Here is a 22,255-nt window from a genome sequence, read left to right as displayed (position 1 = left end):
GACACCAAAATTCAGAAGTTTGGAAATCTTCATTAGATACAAGATCCCTACTTTCTTATGCTAGTTTCCATGCAACGTCTTCTTTGTCACACATCAATCACTGTAATATAGGAAAATATTTGTGATATTGAGACTTCAAAGAAAATACATTTGATTTTCTATTTGTCTTTTTGCCAAAAAGGTCTACAAAATGCCAATGTGTACCAGTCTTGTTTCATATAAAACTGATGTTAAGATCATATTTCTGCACTTTAGAGCCCTACAGTTGGTGGGAGCTGTGGTGATACCACCTGCGACAAACAAGATGATCTGAATATACTGACAGATGTTATATCACTCTGATATTTCCAGTCTAGGCATGGAATTCCACTGAAAAAAACAGTTCCACAGTCTTAGCTAGGCATCCTTGTTACCGCATTGTGACAATAGTAGTGCTCATGGGGACATGTGACTAACTGGAGCAAGGAACTGATCTGTGTTTTCAGGACATGTCTATCAAGGAATACTTCTTTTTCCTTCATAAATTTTCAGGCAACTCCATCCTTTACAAGCACTAACAACAAATTAGGGAAAATCCATGAATTTAGAACCTGTGGCAAGCTTGGGCTCAAATAAAGTAATTGTGATAGAACCACATTTTTGGTTGCCACTCTGGTTGGATCTCTAGTACTCCTTTCCTCTGGAAAAAGCTCTTCTCGAAGAGTTTTTGGTTTTGGGTTTTTTCGGTTTTTTTAAATGATCCTGGTGCTCCTGGAGGCTTACAATAGAGGAAGAAGACCTGACTTTTGAGAAACTGGTAGGCACTACCTGTCTCTTATTTCCTGGTTTCACATGAACTCTTTTCCCTGTTTCTTTCAGCCACCTTGCTAGAAGAAAGAAAAGCTGCAGCCTCTCTGGTTCCCTAACTGCTGTTAGTCCCAGCTCATTAGCTGGTGATATCTCTCCACAGTGACTTCGTATTTGCTGTACTAGCATTACGCAGCACAGTTCACATAACAGTTACAGTGCTGTTTCACATTTCCCAAATAGGACACTAAATCCTACATGTTCTTTTAACTGGGGATCTGACAAAGCACAGGCACCCACATTTATCACCACAGCTGACTTCAGAAATTCGCGAGCTGCAGGGCTCTGGAGGCTGGGAAGGTGAACCAGGGAAGGATTACTACGTGCTTGCCTTACTCCTCAATTCTTGCGTGGTCTATTGGGCTGGATATTTGATATGCCCTGTTACAGCACTTCTTGTGTTCTCTAGATGAATAGCGCCCCATAGAACCTTCTAACTCCTAGGAACCTGAAGGAATCATCAGCATCAATGCCTACAGCATGCACATGTTGCCTGTGGAGTCTTAATTTAGATCACAGCACAGACTAAAAAGGCTGACTACATGACAATGAAGTTATTTTTAATGAAAATGTAGTACCCGTCTTTTTGTTGTTAAGAGGATGGTCTTTCTCAACCCATAGACAGATAAGCCTGCAAAAGAACTAGCAAAAGCAAACCTACCTTCAGAGCATGCTAAAAATCATGATGCAGGACTCCACTGGAAATTTTGAAAGAAAAAGCTGAGGGAAACTGTACCAACACAGATTGAAAAGGCATAAAGAAGCCTTTGGCCGTGTGGATAGGGCCCTGAGAAGCAGATGCACACGCTCTTTGCCTGGATCCATGCCCTGCCGAAGCAGACGAGTGGTTCAACCACCAGATCCACACTGACAGAGAAGAAATCTTCGCTGTCTGTTGATGCAGTGCCACCATGTACCAAATACTGCAAAATTAAGAGAAAGGCTGCCTTGTCAGGGGCAAAGGCTTGAGCTGAGCGAGCCGTGCGTCTGGGCTCTGTTCTCTGATTTGTGGGCTCTTTGTCAGGGGCTGTTTAATCCGAAATTTACAGAGCATGCAGGCAGCCCGTTGTCACACACATTTGATGGCTCCTTCCCTGATGCCCCAAGCAAGAGCGACAGGTGTCCAGCATAGACTTCTCCAGATAACTAAATTCACCGTAGTTATTTTTCAGTACTTCGATGAACAAGCAACCCGGGCCGGGGGGCACGTGTCCCCTGCTGCCAGGCAGGATGGCCGCAGGCTTTGCGCCAGCGATGCCCGCGGCGGGTCGCGCCACAGACTGTGGGACGGCGGGCGAAGGGGACAGAAAGGAGAGGCAGAGCAAAGGGAACGGGAAAGGAGATAGCTGCGCCCCGTCCCCCTTCAGAAGCACCGAGAGGAGGCGCAGGGGGAGCGGGCGCGGGCAGGGCGGTGCCCGAGGCAGGGCGGTGCCCGGGGCAGGGGCGCCCACTGCCCGCTGCCCGCTGCCCGCTGCCCGCAGCCCTCAGCCCCCGGCCCGGCCCGGCCGGCGGGCCCGGAAGGCGCGGCGCTCCCTGCCGGCCGCTGAGTGGCGGCGGTGCGTCACGTGCGCGCGGCCGGGCCGGGCCGTGCCGGCGGGCGGGGAGGCGGCGGCGGCGGTGCCCGGGCGCGGTGCGACATGTCCCACCAGACCGGCATCCAAGGTACCCGCGCGGCTACCCCGCACCTCCGCTCCGCGGTGCCCGCTACTCCTCACGGCTGCCGGCCCCGTCTCCCCTGTGGCCCTTCCAGCCGGGCGGGAGGCGGGCGGAGCGCCTTTCTGCGCGGGTCGGGCGCGGCGCGGGGGCAGACGGCCGCGGCGGGCGGTTAACGGGCCGTTCCCGGCGGGATCTTTCCCGCTGCTGCGCTCTTTGTTAGCTGCCGGAGGATCCCGTCCTTTGCGCCGCGGGCTGCCGGTGGGGAGAGCGACTGGGGGGATTGCTCCTGCTTTCTGCCCCGTGTCCGCCGCTCCTCGGGGTCGAACGCAGCTCCGTCCCCAGTCAGGCGAAGCCGGCGGGGTTTTTCCGCCCGGCGGACCGCGCCTGTCCGCCCCGGAGAGGCAGGGAGCCCGCCCGGGGAAAGTGTTCGCTGCAGAGCCCCGTGAATGGCGGGGAGGGCCCGCCTGGGCTCAGGTAACTCCCCCAGTCAGGTTTTCCTGCGGCGTCGGAGTGTGCTTCGAGCCCGGGGCTGTCGCCTGCTCGGGGTCGCCGCAGCGAGTTCGGGATGGATTGGACTGCACGGGAATATGCCGAGGGTCGCTGCCGGCTCCCTTGAAGCGAGAGCCTTGGGGAGAAGCAGGAGCCCCGGCGTGAGAGAGTCCACTAAAAACCCCATCACTGCAGGCCACAAAGGGGGAAAGTGTGTAGGAACCCTTTTCCCCCGTGTTTCCAGGCCTTTGAGGGTGCGAGGAGCAGTTAGAAGACAGCGTATTGTTTCGCAGTATTAGCGGGTTCCCCTGAATCGCAGAATTGCTAAGAAGGGATTATACAGCAGGATTATGGAGGGGTCGGGTTTTACTGTCTGGATTTCTGCAATCTGCCTGTTCGGTGACTAATACACGTACTTTGCCTGCACTCCGGTATTTATTGTTGAAGGTGACTTTTGTCCCAGCCATGACAGCCCTTAGCTGCTCTTCTATGCCCTTTTTTGTCCATTGGCTGCGTGTGGTCTGCACCCTTTTCCTTCTCTTTTCCTTACTTTGCATGACAGTCTTTGGTCTATTTTGCAGCTTATTGTTTTAAATTCTTCAACCCTTCTCAGGCTAGAGGTGCACCTGGGATAGCGCTTCCCGCCCCCCCGCAGTCTGGGGAAACCTGTTAGTAACTCCTAATCCCTTGTTCTCCTGGCAGTGCTGGAGGGAGGAGCGGGATACTCTGTTGCTTATTGTAAGCAAAAAGAGTGGTTAAGCCTCTCCTGCTGCTCTCCTTCGTGTCTGAGAATCGTTTGTCCTCTGAGCTGCAGAGAACTCAGCAGCTTTCCTTCAGGAGCCTGCCTCAGCAGGCACTAATCAGGAGTCCTGTTTGCAGCAAAGCATCAGCTTCTGCAATTTGGAAGAGGAATAGCTCTACTTGTGCCATTGCTGGCTTCAGCTACAAACAGGCTACTGTCACTCATAAACAATTACAAGATTTGGCAGCATGGGCTGCTTTTTTCTGGAAACAGAAATGAAGTCATGGGCATAGTGATATGTTCCAGGCAGTTGCTAAAAGGACTGGGCTTTTTAAACGGGCCAGTGCAGATAAATACCATAGGAAGTCACTGAATGCATTAACTGTGGGAAGAGACAATCAAATAGGTCCACAGTTTTCAAAATAATTTTAAAATAATATTTCTTGTAAAATATTTGTGAAATAAACCCAAATTTTGATTCCGTAGCCCTCTGCTATGCAGAAAGTTTAAACAGAAAATAATATCACTGTTGTGAATTTATAAGCCTTTATGAGGAAAAAAACCCATAGATCACTTGGTAGTGAGCTGGTTTCATAAGTGTCTCAAAATATTTTTTCAGGAACTTTCACAGTTTGGGAACTGGTGTAGGGACTGCTGTATTCTGGTATTTTTTGATGTGTAGGGTTGAAATGAGAGAATAAGGAACAAAAAGATAACAGACAAGAAGAGGACAAAGAATGTTCTGGGAGAACAAAAGGTCTAGAAAATGGTGCAATGTTTGGTTCCTCAGTGGAATGGTGAGGACCAGTAGAGATGATTAGAAAAGCTGGCAGCACCTTACTGGGTTGGTCTGCAGTGGTTAGGGGGAAGATACCAACTGGGATTGAACTGGTAACCCAGTGCAGTTCCGTTTGTTTAACATGTTCTTTTGACATGCCGTTTTGGACTCTCAGGATGGGCCTGGCATCACTTGGATGGACATAAACATAAAATATTTTGAGTATGGGCAGTAATGTTGCTGGATACCATCTGTTCACTTGGCCTCAACCTGACTATAATTAATGCATTTTATTCGTTTCCTGGTTTAATGTTTGTTTTGCTGGTGCTATGCTCTATGCTGTGAGATTACTTAAAGGACCAGCTTGCAATAAATGTTTTTCAGTAAATCCTTGCAACCCTGTGTCTCTGGTATAATTAAACTGATTTGCACTCAGATTATTTAGCAGAGCAGTTGAGATAAGAATGGTCTTCATACGAGTCAAGCAGAGTTTTTCAGTGTGCTTAGGGAAGTGAGTCTCATGTTTGTGGTGTAGTGTCAGTGTGATTTGTGAACATGTAAAAATATTTTTGTAAATGCACTATATAGCTGTCCTGTTACAACAGGTTGGGGCCTGAACAGTATCATCAACTATGGAAGGAGTTAAGGTGGTATGAAAGATGAGCAATGAGTGGCAGCTTTCACTGGTACTCTGCAGAGAGGTCTTCTCAGGAAAGACCATCACTTTTGCCAGACAAGCTCTAACATTTTCCTGGCAGGCGTAAAGTTTCTGTCTGAAAGTTTGTACTAAGCCTGTAGACTTCGTGAAGCTATTGTAATTTGAGATGAGTCATATTTTCTATTGTATTGCTGTGTTAACCCTGAAACCTGAGATTGATGATATGATGTCACCTTTAATTTTCACAATGTTGAAAATCATTTGGTATGCTAGGAAGCAGGGCTGTTTTCTAATGTTGCCTTTCTTCTTTGCGTGGCATGCTGTTGGCTGGACAGTATGCAGCATAGCAGGAGCATCATTCCTGTATTCCTTTTTCAGTCCAACTTTGTAGCAAAGGGCCAGTTGTACATTTTTCCAGTGTTCTTACCCTCATGAATATTCTTTGTCCTAGGGAAGTGAAATGTGCTAATTTGATTACTTTTATTTTCTCTTTTTCAGCTAGTGGAAGTGTTAAAGACATCTTTGTTGGAGCCAGAAATGGACAATACAGGCTTTTAAAAATAGTCATTGACAATGGTTAGTCAAATTTTATTCTTTTTTCTGGTTCTTTTAGATATTTTCCGAATTTTTAATGTTTTAATGACCTACGTGTACAACTGTTTAAAAAACAGAACTCTGCAAAACCTAATGTTACTAAGTTTTTTTCTGTACAGAAGGTAAAATATCAATTTTGGTGATCCTAAGCTTTTCACTACAATTCTACTGTATTTTTTCTCCCAAATGTAATTTCATATTTCACCAAGAACTTCTGTGTATTTCATATGGATAATATAGATAAGCTTACTCTTATCACTTACTAAAGGAGTAGAGGGAATGAAATTTGCCACACCTGTATAACATTTGGACACTCTGGTTACTTTCATTAGATAGAGAGCTAATGTCTCACACAACAACTAGTCAGCTTAGATGAACTATAAATTTTATCTGCTTTTTTTACCAAGTTCAGTGTAAAAGTACTGCATGTAGAAAGTCCTGTTAAAGGAGATGTTGAAATAGTAATCTGGCTACATAGAAAATATCTTTATAAATCTGTAACTTTATTTAAATTTTCAAACTTAGAATTGTTTCTTAAATCTCAAAATATAAATATTAATAGAAGATCATATAATTTCTGTCAGAACTTGAGTTTGATCTTTGAACTTCTTGGCAAGGGATATAGGCTGCAAATATTGAAAGACTATATAATTACTTTTATTTTCTTTAATGCTGGAGAAAGGTACAGATAGGTACATACACATACATACTTTTATTGTTAGGTAAATAACCTACTGTTGCCTTCTTTGTGTTTGCTTTTCTTAGGAAGTCTTCTAATATTTAATATATCTTTCTTAGAGGCAGTGGCAATAGTAATATTACAGGTAGGACTTTGTGATAGTCTAACTAGCATAAGGTAAATGCTGACACATCATTGTTGGGGTTTTTTCCCATTAGGAAAAACTTTTTACCTTTGTGTATATGCTACTTCATAATATGAAATGAAGCCTAGAAACAAGACATAAATGGAAGACTTACCCTATTGTGGCTAGCACAGTTTTTCCCATGGGAAGTTTTCTTGTGTTTTGTAAATAAAGATAAAGTTTGGATGTTTTTGGAACAGTGTCCCAGAACTTGGGCAGTGCAGGCCTGGCCAATCAGGCCTGGGGGAAGGCTTCTGACTGACCAATCTGGGTAACTTTTGAGAACTCTATAAATGTGATGAAATCAAAACAATAAAGGTCATTCCTTCTTGCCACTGAGAACCAATGCATTCATTACTCTGCTAGCTGCTCAACAGCGACACCCTATTTTTTCATTTTTGTGTGTATGTATACATGGGTATATACATATATGTAGATATAAACACATGGGTATAGATATATGCATTTCATCTCTATATAGAAGCAGAATCCAGTCTTTGATGCTATTTTCCGCAGTTCAGAAAGAAACCTGTAAAACTCACAGAATACTGGAAGAAGGGCAGTTTCCTCATCTATCTTCAGGAGCTTTCAGGAAGAGATAATAGTCCTTAGCCAACAGATGATACTCAAATCTAGTTTTGCTAATCTGAGTTAATAAGAGAAGAGATTTGCTGCTGGGCAATAAAGTTCCTCTGACTGTATCTTAAATCCCACTGGGTATAAATCCACCTAGAATTCAGAATTGGCAAGTACGTTCTGAATACTCTTGGTTTAGGTGTGCTACTTCAGGTACTTTGCATCTAATTCATAGAAGAGCCAAACACCCTTACCCTGAGCTGTTCATGTTCCTTGAGTTACTGTGGTGGAGTGCTTTGCTTGAAGTTTTGCTGTAGAGGCATTTGTGTGCTGTTACACTTTTGTCTGAAGTTTTGTAAATTAAGCCCTATACTCGCAAAAGGTGATTTGTATACTGGCTACTATGATGGTTCTCAAACTGTTTCAGGATCCCATTTAAACAAGGTATTTCTATTCCACTTGTTGGGGCTAGTATTTCTTGGGAAGCTGATAAATGTTTTGTAAGACAGTATATTAATGCTTTCCTTTGTAAGCTGAGATGTGATGTATAAATAACAGAAGAATCTTGTTGCTACAGCTGTTGACATAATTAAATACCATTGAAGTATTCTATACAGACTTAAGCCAATTATACATAATAAACAACTTCAGTCATTTAAAGAGACCATGGCTATGAAGCTGTATTAGAAAGAGGTTTATCTACTTGCGTAGTCAAGTTAATGATTAGTGCAAGCATATTCATTCCAAACTCTTTTCACTGTATAACTGAGTTATTGACTCCTTACAATGAGCACAAACACTAACATGTTATAACAAGAGCATCAGTAATTATAATTCTAAAATTTGAAAGCTTATTCTTTTCTTATTTAGACCTAAGTATTCCAAATTAAAAATAAACTAACTGGTGGAAGACAGTTCTTATTTCCCTTCTGTGTATGTTACGCTAGAAAAACTAACATCAGTTGTATCTGATCAGATCTTCAGATCAAAGAACTTGATGACAGCCAGCACGTTACTTCTCAACTATCAGTATTTAGGTTGAAGTAAGTTAGGGTTTGAGCATACATAGCTTTTGTAGGAATTCGCCCACTTTAACACTTAGTGTTCTTGTCTTCCATTCTCCTGGACATAATTATAAAAGATTAAGCATCCAGTTAACTTCTTATCGTAATTGTTAGTTTTGTCAGACAGGTATTGTTGCTAACTGTAGCTTTGATTATTGTTCATAGAACAGCTTGTTGTGGGATCCTCTAGACGGCCAGTTGGATCATGGGAAAAGGATTATGACTCCTTTGTCCTTCCGCTTCTTGAAGACAAGCAGCCATGTTATATATTATACAGATTAGATTCTCAGAATGCTCAAGGATATGAATGGATCTTCATTGCATGGTCACCTGACCACTCTCCTGTAAGTAACAGTCATCAGAGGCTTCACGTTGTTCATGATTTTTCAACAGTACCATTTGATCTGAAGGAAGAGGATTTGAGGAATGAAACATTCCCCGATCTCTCCCTTCATTCCCAGAAGAAAACCAGAAAAATGTTTCTTTAAGAAGACCGAAGAGCAAATCAGTAGGTCTAGATGGAGTGCAACTGATGCAATGTATTTTTAGCCTGATTGGTGGACACAATACAGGTTTTTTGCCCTGTTTGTCTGTCTTAATGTTAGTACTCCATAAAAACTCATGGAAGGATATAGGACAGAAATCTTAATGGGTGCTCATATAAAGAAGGATTATAGTGTGAGCTCAAGCTGTTTACTCTGTTTGGCTTGCTGGCTGTCCAGCTGGCACTCATGCATCTGTGGTGTGCCACAGAATACACTGCTTCTCTGTGGTTTAAGAGCAGGTGAGAGAACTGAGGTTAGAGTTAAGAACCTCTAGGAGAAACTAGGAGACTGTGTACAGGTTCTGGGCATGTGAGATAAGGGAAGGCAGAAAGTAAAGCTGTTCCAATATTCCTACAGCTTTCACCAGCAGTTAGGAAATAATATGACATCAAAAGTTGGAGTTCGTAGAAACTTCCCTTTTTACGTGGAAAAGGTGAAGTATTGTGCAGAGAATGGCACGATGGTGAAATAAAGTGGGAAGATGGGAGTGCTGAAAGAGTAGTTAGTGACTATGTTAGACACAAGTTAATAGGGAGCAAACATAATTTTTCCACTCTGTAGTTTAACCATAACTATCTGGAGTCACTATCAAGTCAAAAGTAATAATGAGTTATTTCCAGTCTGCTCTTTTCCTGTCTGTTGTATCCATTAGTACACAGACCAGGTGACAGAAGATGCAAACTATTGTGTTTTTTTCCCATTTAAAATTAGTAAAGATTATGATGACTTTTTTCTCCATTAAAAAAAAGAAACCCTCATACTCCTACTAAAGCTGCAATTCAGTTTTGCAATTACTTTGATAATAATGCATAGTATGACCTTGTGAGTTTAATAGCATGTGTAAGTATCATGACCTGGAGCTCTACAAGTTTGTAGTGCAGTTTCAACACGTAAAATACTTGTTTAAGAAAGATGTTTATTAATGGATGTGGTACACCAACATGCTAGATTCACTATGTACAGCAAAACTTAAAAAAAAAAAGCAAACTAAAAAAACCCTGTTTCATTATGTGCTAGGTTCGTCAAAAAATGTTGTATGCAGCAACCCGAGCAACACTTAAGAAAGAATTTGGAGGTGGTCATATTAAGGATGAAGTATTTGGGACGGTACAGGTACGTTTTTCTTTTTAAAGTCAGGACGCTGACTTTAAATACTAAATATAGTAACTGATGTTATTGATATGAATGTGGGTTGTTTATGCTCTTTTTGGATTAAGGAAAAAGGAATTGAAAACTGTGTGTATTATTCCAATGTGAACGTATATTTAATCTCATTTGAACAAGTTACTAAATATAGTTAACATCTTCAGGCTTAGAAGTCCTTGCTTTAAATGGTTATGAAAACTAAATAATAGGCATATCTCTTAATTTCCGTGCGTGAACATGAGTCCTCTAAAACTTGGAACATTAATTTCCAGGTCAACACTATACACAAACCGTCTTAGATATATGGTTCTGAATCAGAAATGGGCTAGAACAGTGATCTGTAAGCCATTAACACCTGAAAACAAGTTTGTCTGTCTTGAACTAAGGATATGAAGCTGTCAATTCTTTAGAATTTGGCCATAAAATGTAACTGACGTGTATGGTTGTCAGCTTCTTAACTTAGGGAAACAGAAATTTTGTAACTACTGATTTGTTCAAGGAAAATACTAATAGTTGGCTTTTTGCTTGTGGTAAGATAATTGGAACGTGCATGTATGAAATCCAATAATTGTCTAAGGGATGTTGAAAAGCCTGTAAGTGCCGTAAGGGAAATACAGGCTATTTTGCTTCCTTAGTTTCTGTGAGAATCAAGTCTTACATGGCTGTGATACCTGCCTGTTTGTCAGGGAGACATTAGACAGTCTTTTTAATCTGTTGCTGGTTTTAAAAGAAATACAAATTGGACTTTTCAGAGATAAAGAATTCCTGTAGTTTTCATGAAAACTGATGATTAGACACTCAGAATTCCTCTGTTCCTCTTTCAGCAGAGACTGCAGCAGTTATTTTCTGTTTGACCTGTTAATCAGTTCAACTGAACAAATCTAAACCAAAGCACTGCCACTATTGACACAGGCAGCTGATGCTGAAGCAATGGAAGGAGTTGGAGGTTTGGGGAGGAGTAGAGGATATTGTAGTGGGGTAAAAAGCTGTTAAAGAGAAATGGGCTGTTGTGGTAGATGTGAGGCTAATAATTCTGTTGCTCACTGAGAAATAATTGGTTCTATTCAGCATTAACCTGTCATGGAAGCTTCATTATCCTAACAAACATGTAAACAAACTTCTCTGGAGAGCCTGTATTCTAGAAAAGTAGATAACTGAGTTGCTAAAAAGGTTTACTGGTAGAGGTCCTGTTATTTTTTTCTTGTCTGTTCAGTCAACCAATCTCACTGTCGCTTGCACCAAACCATTAGCAGTCTATGCCATATGTGGAATTTGTGTCTAGCCCTACAAGTCTGAGCTTCCTTCTCAGTTTTAAGGAAGAAGCATTACATCTATTATTTCAGAATGGGCCTGGGGCACATAGAGGATGGCGTTGATATAACTCACTTTTTCCAGGCTGTATTATGTTACAGCTTATATATCTCTGAATTGTTGGTTTCAGTGTCTTTATAAATCTCTTAATTGTAGCTGGCCTTTAGTGTTCATCCATGTGAAAATCACAAGGATGATCACTTTGTTTCTTCAAGGTGTTCAAGTTGCTGATCTCACTCAGAATCTTGATGGTCAGCATCCAGCAGGTTGCTTTGTTTTTATTTTGTTAAACCTAAGGATGGTTTATTGCAGCCAGCTCTGTTACTTTAGTGGAACCCTGTTATGTTCCCACCTGCTAATTCACATGTATTAACTTCAATACCTCTGGGCTTCTGAAACAAGACATAATGGAATATTGGAATATTCAAATAAAATGACCATTACTGTATGGAAGACAACTACTTTTTGCAATGCTGCGTAGAAAATCTGAAGAAAAGTTCTGGTAACGAAAAGCTGATAATTATTGATATTGTGCTTTCAGGATGATGTTTCACTGAATGGATATAAAAAATATTTGATATCACAATCCTCACCTGCACCTTTGACTGCAGCAGAAGAGGAACTTCGACAAATTAAGATTAAAGAGGTACCTAAAATGTCTTCAATCATGGGTGGGAAATGGTGCAGAGTTTCAAATGTATTGTAGGGAAATGTCTTTCTAGTGTAAAAAAGGGCAGAACAGAAAATGGAAAGTTTCAGAAAGTGTGAGTGGATGAGAATATAAATGTACTTCTCAGTGGGTTGAAAGTGCAGGATGATGACTGGAGTTGGAAGTGGCATGATCTCACTGTATTTCAAAGGCCCAGTGTCAGAATCAGAGGCCTGGCAACTGCGCAGCTTGTTGCAACATCAGCTTTTGGTATCATGGGATGTGCTTCTTTGTGAAGGGTGACAGTGCACTGGCACAGGTTGCCCAGGGAGGTTACAGTCTCCATCCTGGAGATACTCAAAAGCTGTTAGCTGTTTGGACAGAGAACTGGGCAGTTAGATCCGGGTGGCCCTGGCTCAGAATTGTGGCTGCACAAGGTGACCTATGGAGATGTGTTCCAACCTCATGTGATTGCCCTCATGCATTTCCCATGGTGGCAGAAATGGTAGAGAAAACACAGAGTAGCAGTTGTTGCAGTGGGTGATTGCCAGCAGTATTTCAGCAGCCTTCTTCTTAGAGGAAAGGTACATAGCTTCCAGTACCAGTGCATTTGTCTTTAAGACTGAGAGGAGGTGGATTCCAATAAAAATAAAATAGAAATCCAAACCAAATAGCTAATCGCTTTAAGAGACTGATTTGCTTATGCTTCGAACACTTTTTAGACAAATCTCTAACTAATGCCTTTAAGCAAAAAAATTGATGATTGCCAGCTAGCTAGTGACTGAAAAGTTTCAGAGGATTCTTTTTATAACATTTTTCCTTCATTTGAATACTGTTTATTTCAGATGTATAATAAAATAGGTCATATGCTGATCTTGTTTGTTCTTTAGACTTGTATATTAGAGCTGTGGTACACGGGTTTGAAGTGTGATTTATTTCTGCAGCTGGATACCAGGCAGCCATTGTGTTAAATACAGCTGTGTGTCTTCTCTTGTGTTTTCACTCTACTGTGCTTTTGCTGCAACTTTGTTGTTTATTGACTTTGTTTTCCCAGTGGTGTCTTTTCTTAGTTTTCATGTCTGATTTTAATAATTCAGTGGAGAAAAGCATTCACCATCATCAAACACTGCATTTTACTTGATCAGCTTTAAAAAAAAAAAAGAATGTAAAACTTCTGTGGGATCAGTGCTCACTTCTGGTATTAGTGTATGTGCTACATACAATGTGTTTAGCAGCTGATTCATGCAGACTAAGATTTTATGTGTTATTAGGAAACTTCAGCTTCAATAGCTGTGCTTTTCAGAGACACATAAACTGTAGATTGCTGCCATTTTGGCTTTGTTTGAAACACCTCACTATACGTTAACTTACGTCATTTTTCTCTTCATTGTTTCCACCATTACAAAGCCTGTAATTAGACTTAGAAAATGAAAACCTTTCTGATTTTAAAAAAAGTTTTCCATATGTATATTATTTTATAATTACCCTCAGAAATATTTTACTGTGCCAGATCAAAGGATCACCCAGTCTGTTGTCAAGTCCTAGGAAGGATGTAAGAGCAAGGCAGGAAGGCCATAATTGCCTTGAATACTATTCTGTTGCCTCAGTATTTGCAGGTAGGGTTCATCCTGCACGAGAGATGACATCTTACTATATAACTCTCCTTAATGGGTTTTTCATCCATCATCTAGTCTTGTCATTCCTATAAATCCACATAAAGGTTTTGTTGGCCGCAGCATGTGGCAGCATATTCCACAGCTTGATAAAGTACTGATTGCTCTCTAAAATCTCTAGTTTATTCTAATACCCCTCCAGATAGTGTGGGGAAGGCAAAGAAGAGTCATTAAGTCAATCCTCAGTTTTTCCCGCCCCTTAGATAAAGCCGTCTGTATCCCAGAATACCAACCATATCCTGGTTTGCATCAAAAGCAGCATGGCCAGCAGGTAAGGAGAAGGGATTCTCTCCCTCTGCTCTGCTCTGGTGAGATCCCACCTGGAACACTGCATCCAGCTCTGGGGTACTCAGCACAGGAAAGACATGGACCTGGTAGAGTGGGTCCAGAGGAGAGCCACAGAGATGATCAGAGAGCTGGAACATACGCCCTGTGAGAAAAGGCTGAGAGAGTTGGGGTTGTTCAGCCAGGAGCAGAGAAAACTTCAGGGAAATCTTGGTGGCCTTTCAGTGCGCAAAGGGGTCTTATAAAAAATAAGGAGACAGATTTTTTAGCAGGGCCTGTTGCAGTGGAGCAAGGGGGATTGGTTTTAAACTAAAACAGGGTAGGTTCAGATTAGATAGGTGCAAGAATTTTATGATGAGTGGTGAGGTACTAGAAGAGGTTGCACAGAGAGGTGGTAGATGCTCCATCCCTGGAAACATTCAAGGTCAGGTTGGATGGGGCTCTGAGCTACCTGATCTATTTGAAGATGTCACTGCTTACTGCAGGGGGTGTTGAACTAGATCCCCTTTAAAGGACACTTCGAACCCCAAGTTTCATGATTCAATATCCATGGACCTCTGCTGTATTCCTTGTCATTTATCTCTTCCAGGCTGAAGAGTCCTAATCTGGGTAGTTATTCCTCCTAAACAAGGCACTCCATACTTCTGATCCTTTTGCTTTTCTCTGCAGTTTTTCCAGTTCTGCTATATAATTTATGAGATGGAGGGATGGGGAAGCCAGATCTGCATGTGGTATTCAAGATGCAGGCATGTTACTGATACCTACAGTGCGTAATGATGTGTTCTGTTCTTTTCCCTAACAATTTATAACATTTCATTTGTGGGTGGGGAGTGTTCGGGGATTTTTTTGTTTTGCTTGGTGCTATTTTCAGGCTTAGTCAGAATGACCTGCAAGGTCTTGCTCCTGAATGGTAGTAGCTAGCTCAACCCCATCACCATATAGGTAGAGGGTTTTTTGCTCTTGCGTACATTTACATTTATTCACAGGAAATTTCATCTGCCATTTTATCCACCTCTCAGCAGCCATTACTAACTAAATCTTAGTAGTGTGAATTTAAGTATTCTTAAGTGACTTGGGTGGCTTTGTTCATTTTCTTATATCTGAAGTTACTCTGAGTTACTTTCTTCCCTTGTCTATCTCCACACTTCAAAGCTAGTTTTTGTTTGGAGTATTTGTTTTCTACCTGTATTTTAATACGGTTTCTAGAATATGGTGTTTTGTTATGCTTTATTATTTTTGTGATGCCTCTTTTGCATTTGTCAATCAGGCTTTTATGCACATACATATTTTGCAAAATATTTTTTTCTATAACATTGTTCATAAATTTATCAATCTTTGTTCAAAAGTAAGCTCTCTGCCTGCTTTCTTTACCTCTTTGTTGCTAACAAGCTGTTCTTTAAAATGTGAAGTATAACTTAATGTTGCCACAAGTATATTTGCTTTTAATTTTTTATCAGCTTGTTTTTAAATTTCATTAGCATCCCTTTTTAATAAAACTGCACATCTTCTAGTTGATAGATGTAAGACCCACAGTTTCCATTTTGTACACTTTCTTGACTTTTGCAGCTTCATAACCAATGTTAAATGTAATTGTGAAACTATAAAAGGAAGTGAATATATTCAAAAGCTAGTACTTAGACAGTAGATTAAGACTGGAGAAGACTGGAGGCCAGAGCTCATTTTAGGAGAAGTTGCATGAATATTAAGATAAACATAAATTCTTGGAAAAGGGCTTTAAAATAACCGTTCTTTTCTCTCAATTTGACACTAATATAGCTTGATTAGGAGCAATTGCCTAGCTTCTCCTGGATGTTTTTTTTTTTTTCACTTTGTGTTAAACCTTCTAGAAGTAAGAAATTAAGATTTTGTTTGTTTGTTTTGTTTGCATTGGTTTTGGTATAGACTATTTGGTGGAGTATGTTGAAGCAGGAGGGAGAGCAGTAGCTTTTCCTTTGAGAAGATCAGTTAGTCTCGTAATTTCTCTCTTCCTTCAAAAATTTTGGCTCCCTAGAAATCACGTCTTTGTTTTGATCTAAAATTTTGCAAGCTATAATAAAGTTTATAAGCAATATTGTCAGCTCAAAAGTGTAACACAGCAGATGAAAATCAAGATTTTTCTTCCTGGATTATTGTGCCTCTATACTAGATTTTCACTTAGAACTTCTTCACTGACACTTGAACCAGTTTCCCTCGGATGATTTTGTTACTCTGCTAAGCAGAGCTGTTTCAAACATAGGCAACTTTTCAGGCTAGCAAACAAACATGACATGTAAATTAAAAAATGCAAATCTTTTGTATATGGGGATGATTTCTTGGGGTGGCTTATTCTTGGAATAGCTGCTGCTAACTCCTATGTGTAACCATATGGAATGCATTGGCAGTCATTGTATGAAAGCAAAGGAATGCTTGCAAAGGTTTCTGTTAACATCTCAGTTGACTTCTGTTCCAGGTACAGGCAGATGTTGGTGTAGATACCAAGCATCAAACATTGCAAGGAGTAGCATTCCCCATTGCTAAAGAAGCTATTCAGGCTCTGGAGAAATTGAAAAATAAGAAACTCAACTATGTACAACTGGCAAGTATAAAATATTTTAACTATTTTTTAATAATGAGTATAAAATAGATTACCCACATATTAAACAATGGGTGTTGCTATAGCATGCTGATAAATTACGATTTTGAATTAGATTAATTCAAACTTTTTTCCATCCTGTTGTGTTTTCTGGTTTGCTTTTTGTGTATTAACTATATTCATGTTTGTTTTGTTTACAGCAAATTGATATGAAAAATGAAACCATTATTTTGGCCAACACACTTGATACTGAACTTAAGGACTTGCCAAAAAGAATTCCAAAGGATGCTGCACGTTACCACTTTTTCCTGTATAAACACACTCATGAAGGAGACTATTTGGAATCCATAAGTATGAGAAAATTTTTCAATATGAAACTTCATTGGCTTGTTTCAAATTCTTTAGGAGTTTTGAGGCAGAGAGAAAGATGTGTCAGCATGATCATAAATTTCAGAGTAATTTGGTTGTGAAACTGAACTTGTGAAGAAAAGCCCTTATGTTTGGAAAGTAGTGAGTTATCCCTTTTGATTATGAACACACATAAATGTGAAAACATACAGATACCAGCCATTCTCTTATCCCCTGTTTGAAATGAAACACTTGTTAAAGAAAAAAAGCTCCAGAATGGCATTACATTTTTTTCTTTCCGATTGCATAGCTGATTTCCAGTGCCTATCTGCTATAAATGATTTTATGATACAGCTTTTGATGGAGTGTAGCTAGGGTCTGATTTTTGGTGTTGTTTTCTTTTCCTGCAGTTTTCATCTACTCTATGCCAGGGTATACCTGTAGTATACGAGAACGAATGCTCTACTCTAGTTGCAAAAGTCCACTGTTGGAAATTGTAGAAACACAGCTGTGGATGCAGATAGTCAGAAAGGTGAGTGCACTGGCTGTATGGGTATTTTCTCATTCCCTCTCTTCCTTTCTGAGTGATAAACTGTAACTGTCTTTGTCACCACCTTCTCCAAATAATGAAAAGTGTTACGCAACTTAGTTTGCCCTGAACAAGAAATAATTGTTGAAGTAGCTACAGATACAAAATTCAGTCAGGAAAGTTTTACTCAGTTTCATAACTTCTACACTTTCATATCTTTAACAAACATATCCTTGTGCATCAAGGAAGTGTTTGAGAGTACTTTGAAGGACTTTACAGAATTAACATGATTTCTTACTCAAAGTTGTGTCAGCTTTTGGACCACAACACATTGCTGTTGTTGAACACTAAATTGCTCTAAACCTAAAGTTATGTAGGGATTTTCAAAATAATTTCAAGCTGCAGTTCTGGAAATTAGAACTGCTATCTTAGGAGTCCTTAATGGGGCAAACAAGCATTTACAAGTAAGCTAATCTTTTCACACTGTATAGATTTTCCTGTGATGCAAGAAGTTTCTTCTCACCTCCCGAGCAGAGACCACAGAAACAGTCCACTTGTGACCTATGGTTACTTTCTTAAGACTTCTGGGGAAGCTTAGTTTCTGTGGAGATTATGTTTACCAAAAGAATAGCAGAATTAATACTAACCATTTTTACTGAGATGACATGAATTAAGTAGATCGTTGCTGTGTGGTTTTGTATGTAATTATTTTTCTGAAATTGCCTTTCTGCAACAGAATAAATGCATCATGTGACTTCTGAAAATTCCTGTAGACAGAAATTCCTGAAGCACGTACTTGTAACAGCAAAACTGGGGCTGGCAAGTCTGTCAAGTGTTATGGTTGGCAGGGCATGAAGTGCTGAATGCTCAGCAGAGCATTTCTCTGAATTCCAAATTCCTGCAATATAAACCAGTGGAGTTTTACTTGAGAACACTATTTTCTTTCTATTCAGCTTCATATATGTAGATTTTAAAAACTAAAACACTTCCCTCCATTTTGTTCATTAAACTTGTTTTAATTTTCCTTGCAAAATACTGGAATACTTGCTGAGTGGCAGTAGCCAGCTAATAATGTAAGCTTGTTTATACTCCTCTCCCTTTTTCTCAAGAGACAACAATATGTACACATATTGCTTATACAGTTAGTGTTTTAAGCATGGTATAGTGAAAAATTTCAATTCTTAAAATGTGTCAATACTATAAATGAGTTAGTAAGCTTTAGTTCCACAGGGAATGTGTTCTCCTAGTTAGTGTTAAAAGGCACACTGTGCTAAAGCTCCGGACAAAAGAAATTCTTTGGCATATGTACTGTGTACTTGTGCTTACATTTCAGGAAAATAATTAAGTCACACTTAATACTGCTAAGAGTATCGGGGATTCTCAGAAAAACTCTCCAGGATTTCTCAGGGCATTAGGCACAAGGTGGAGAACTTTTCATGCTTGACTTTGAACATTATTGCATATATGGTTTTAATATAGGATTGAGTTTCAGCAAAGTTTCTAAATGTTTTTGAATTTAATGAGAGTATGTTGGTTTTTTCTGCCAGATTGAAATAGATAATGGTGATGAGTTAACTGCTGACTTTCTTTATGAAGAAGTACATCCAAAACAACATGCTTACAAACAGAGCTTTGCTAAACCAAAAGGTCCTGCGGGGAAGAGGGGAATACGAAGACTGATAAGAGGTCCAGCAGAGACTGAAACACCAAGTGATTAGAAACTGTGTTTGTTAAAGTGTTGCAGTAAAAAACAAAATTCTGGCTTTTGTTAATGAACTGAAATCATTCCATTCATAGATGCTAGGGAAAAAAAAAAAGCTCTTTTTACTCTTCTCCTTTCTGACCTCAACACTTTTTATATTGTTACATGATTATATTTGTTGACCATGTTTTATGACATACAGAAGAGATAATTATTTAAAAGCTAGAAGAGAAAAACTAAGCTAGTACCCCTTTATTTTAATTTAGAATCCATTATTTAATAGCTGTACATGTGATCATAAACTTTGCAGACGTAAGACTATGAAGCCCATGTGTTCTGTGGGTAAGTCACAGCTGTATTCTTATGTGTAGCCTATTAAACCTGTAAGACTTTCCATGTGAGAAGAGATGAAGGAGTACATAGCATTGTCCCATTTAAAACTTCATTTTTCCTTGTAGCACTTATGGACAATAGTAAAATAGAAGGTTGTCTTTGGATTTTGACAGGATGCATTGTTTGGTTTGGTTTTGTTCTTTTTTTTCTTGTAATGGAAGAGATAAACTAAAATCAGTTATTGTTCAATTAATGTAAATGTTCAGGAAAAGCTGGACATTTTCCTAGGCAAAAGCTTGGTCATCTCAAATTTACAACTAATTTCATGAATTAGCTTTCCAAGAAATCTGACATTAAACCACCATAGCTTTTCCAGACATCTGTGTCACTTGTAAGCCTTAAATATAAGGTACTGTATGACCAAGTAAAAGGTGATTAAAATTGCATGAGTTAGTAATTCATTAAAGTATGGAGCTGCTTTCAGAGCCTAAAGATGCCTAAAGTATCTAATAAATAATTATCTGCGCACTCAGATCCAAAAATGTGTAAGTTCAGTAAAAAATTAAATAGTCTTGTTTCATAATGGCGAGTTATCTTTGAGATCCTATTGTGTTTGCAGTATCAACTGCAATTTTAACTGCCAAGGTATTCTGAAAATGACTTTTCCTAAATGTTTCAACTTCAATAGTAACTTACATCTGTAATTTAAATCCAGCTAGGTCTTGAATAACTGCTGGCAGCAAGCACCTAGTTAGGATTTGGGGTTTTTTTTTGCTCCCCACTTCCCTTCTTCAAAATAGTAAAATCAGCCAGAATAGTCTAAACTTGATTGAACTGAAAGTAATGAGTTTAACAGGAAGAGGAAAAATAGATTATTTTAATAAGTGCATTAAGGAAGAATTAGATGTGGAAATTGAGTATTGGATGACCCTAAATATTTAAAACTGTGTGATGAGGCAAATACTAGTGAATAGATTATATTCCCAGCGAGGACTTGCTTTTTCGTGTCTTGTATGTGACCTTTGTGGTTTTTGAGTTTTGTTGGTTTGGGTTTTTTAAAGCTACATGGGAATTGCCAGCCTTGGGTCATTGCATATTATCATAGCTGCTGGATGTACTCATTATAGAGCTGAATTGTGTGTTTACCTGGTGGAAGATGGATTTTAACTTAGTTTTGTAGGGAATAATGTTTTGACACTAGTTCCTGATAAAAGTTGTTGTATCTATTATTCTGTTTGAAGACACTAGCTTGTAACTGACATCTGAGATTGCACTATATAATGTGAAGATTGCAATAGTTGGTTTTACTGTGGTTTTTTTATATGCAGCAGAAATTTGACACTTCAGCTTTTTTCATTTAATTTTACACACTACTTCAGTCCAATTCAATAGCTCTTGATCCTCAGCTAATCTCCTGCTTGCCCTTAGCTCCTGTGTTCTTTTCCTGCCTATTGCCTCCTCCCTCTAGGGTAAGGAACTGGTCTTTGAAGTATTTCTTCTTCTGTATTACATGTCAGGCCAGTGTCACTTTTTTTTGAATACGGTTACTGTGTGTGCAGCTCATTGTACACTGTAATTGAATTTATTTTTAGATTACCCAGGATCTTTGCAACACACCCACTTTGGAGTTTTTGTTTTGGTTTAGTTTTAAGGAGTGTAGCAGTTAAAAATTACTGCTAGAGGGTTGTTTGAATTTAATATTCCTGCCCATGTGCCAGCCATAGCAAGAGTGCACATACATCTTTACACTTTCTTGAGCCAGTAAAGAAGTTCAACTGTTTAATACTAATTGTTTTAAATAGTGAACAGTGTGACCTGATACGGTTGTGTGCATGTTGTGGGGGTTTTGTTGGATGTTTGTTTTGGGGTTTGGTTTTTTTTTTTGTTTGTTTATTGGGTTTTTTTGTAATCCTGCCCTAGGTGGATGAGGATAGAAAATGGCAAACTTAATCTGGAGGATGATGAGAGCTGGTTAAGTGATTATGCAAGAGCATAATTTATGATGAGCTGCTTTAGAGTTCAGCCCAAACCAGACATTGTAATATATCTTACATGAAAATACTCTGGGTGTATAAACCCCTGTCCAGCCAGCAGTCAGTCATAGCCTGAGCATGTCTCCCCCTCAGCTTTCCCCAAAAAGAGAATTGTATGAAGTCTTGCACTGCTGGCTGCCTCTCCAGGCCTTGTGTAGCTATTCTGACAGCAATAAATATCTGTTCTTTTTGTAACATCTATTTCATTTACATTTACATGGTTCCCTCCACTTCTGTTCATCAATGTTCAGAGCCAGCACAAAATGTGGGCATTAATCAAAGTTGCTCCTTTAACTGTCTCTGGTCATTAAATAACTGAAAGTGTCCATTCAATTTGTTGTTGACCTTTATAAAGCCCAAAAGCAATGCAGCTGCTTGTACTTCACTCACAAGCGATTCAACAGTTAATTAACAGGACAGGTAATTATTTAATAAATGTTTATGTTGCAAGATAGGGAGATACTGATCTTTTAAAACACTCCTGTCAAAGGTTAAACTAATCAAAGTAATCGCTCTGTTGCTCAGATAAACACATTGATAAACAAAACTTTTGATTTACTGTGTCTGTATTCAATGAAAGCCACATTCAGATGCTAAATTAAGTAAGTTTACCTTATCTATTTTGTAATTTGCTTTATAAATAAAGATTGATGCTTTAGCTTGGTGTTGTCTGAATCATTTCATAGTCTCTTTATAAAAGATCTATGTTCTAACTTCAGACTGTGTAACAGGAAGGTCCCATGGGACTAGAAAGTGATTGCAGGGTGTAAGAAGGGAGGTGAGCAGAAACAGAATTCCTGGCTTATGCTACTATAGAAAAATCACTGTTAGAAACAGCTACTTTCCCATTGTCTTATGGAAGC

At 39.6% G+C, this 22,255-nt stretch overlaps 2 protein-coding genes across 4 annotated transcripts in view; one reads left to right on the top strand and one right to left on the bottom strand.

Moving 5' to 3' along the window:
• Positions 1-2,637, bottom strand: part of TMEM117 (transmembrane protein 117) — a 196,013-nt gene extending 193,376 nt beyond the window's left edge. Inside the window, exons 1-2 of one of the 2 annotated variants that reach the window (XM_085043582.1) lie at positions 2,532-2,637; positions 1,508-1,713 (exon numbers count right to left, since the gene is read on the bottom strand). The gene's annotated coding sequence lies outside the window, so the exon portion shown is untranslated. Of the gene's footprint in view, positions 1-1,507; positions 1,714-2,002; positions 2,340-2,531 lie in introns of those variants that run through there. The other variant, XM_085043592.1, reaches the window with a different exon arrangement.
• On the top strand, positions 2,354-22,050 carry TWF1 (twinfilin actin binding protein 1). Of its 2 annotated transcripts, none has more exons than XM_085043650.1 (9): positions 2,354-2,508; positions 5,668-5,745; positions 8,432-8,610; positions 9,829-9,924; positions 11,810-11,918; positions 16,329-16,450; positions 16,648-16,798; positions 17,206-17,327; positions 18,872-22,050. In XM_085043650.1, exons 1-9 carry the CDS (start codon positions 2,484-2,486, stop codon positions 19,040-19,042), a joined length of 1,053 nt encoding a protein of 350 aa, XP_084899776.1. In that variant the 5' UTR covers positions 2,354-2,483; the 3' UTR covers positions 19,043-22,050. The 2 variants fall into 2 exon arrangements, with proteins under 2 accessions (XP_084899776.1, XP_084899769.1); XM_085043643.1 differs by lacking the exon at positions 2,354-2,508 and adding an exon at positions 2,813-2,976.
• Positions 22,051-22,255: the final 205 nt, after the last annotated feature.

The sequence above is a fragment of the Lichenostomus cassidix genome, chromosome 1Aa (assembly GCF_008360975.1).
Source record: "Lichenostomus cassidix isolate B80296 chromosome 1Aa, HeHo_3.0, whole genome shotgun sequence".
NCBI lineage: Eukaryota > Metazoa > Chordata > Aves > Passeriformes > Meliphagidae > Lichenostomus > Lichenostomus cassidix.
Note: the sequence above shows the minus strand (reverse complement) of the source record. Positions and strands in the feature narration are given on the sequence as shown.

What these genes read in the sequence shown, in the direction of transcription:
- TWF1 (XM_085043643.1), top strand. Translation starts at nt 2,949, where the DNA reads ATGGCGGGGAGGGCCCGCCTGGGCTCAG. An exon ending in GAGGGCCCGCCTGGGCTCAG is followed by an intron (nt 2,977 to 5,667) that starts GTAACTCCCCCA and finishes TCTCTTTTTCAG; the next exon opens with CTAGTGGAAGTGTTAAAGAC. An exon ending in AATTAAGATTAAAGAGGTAC is followed by an intron (nt 11,919 to 16,328) that starts CTAAAATGTCTT and finishes TGTTCCAGGTAC; the next exon opens with AGGCAGATGTTGGTGTAGAT.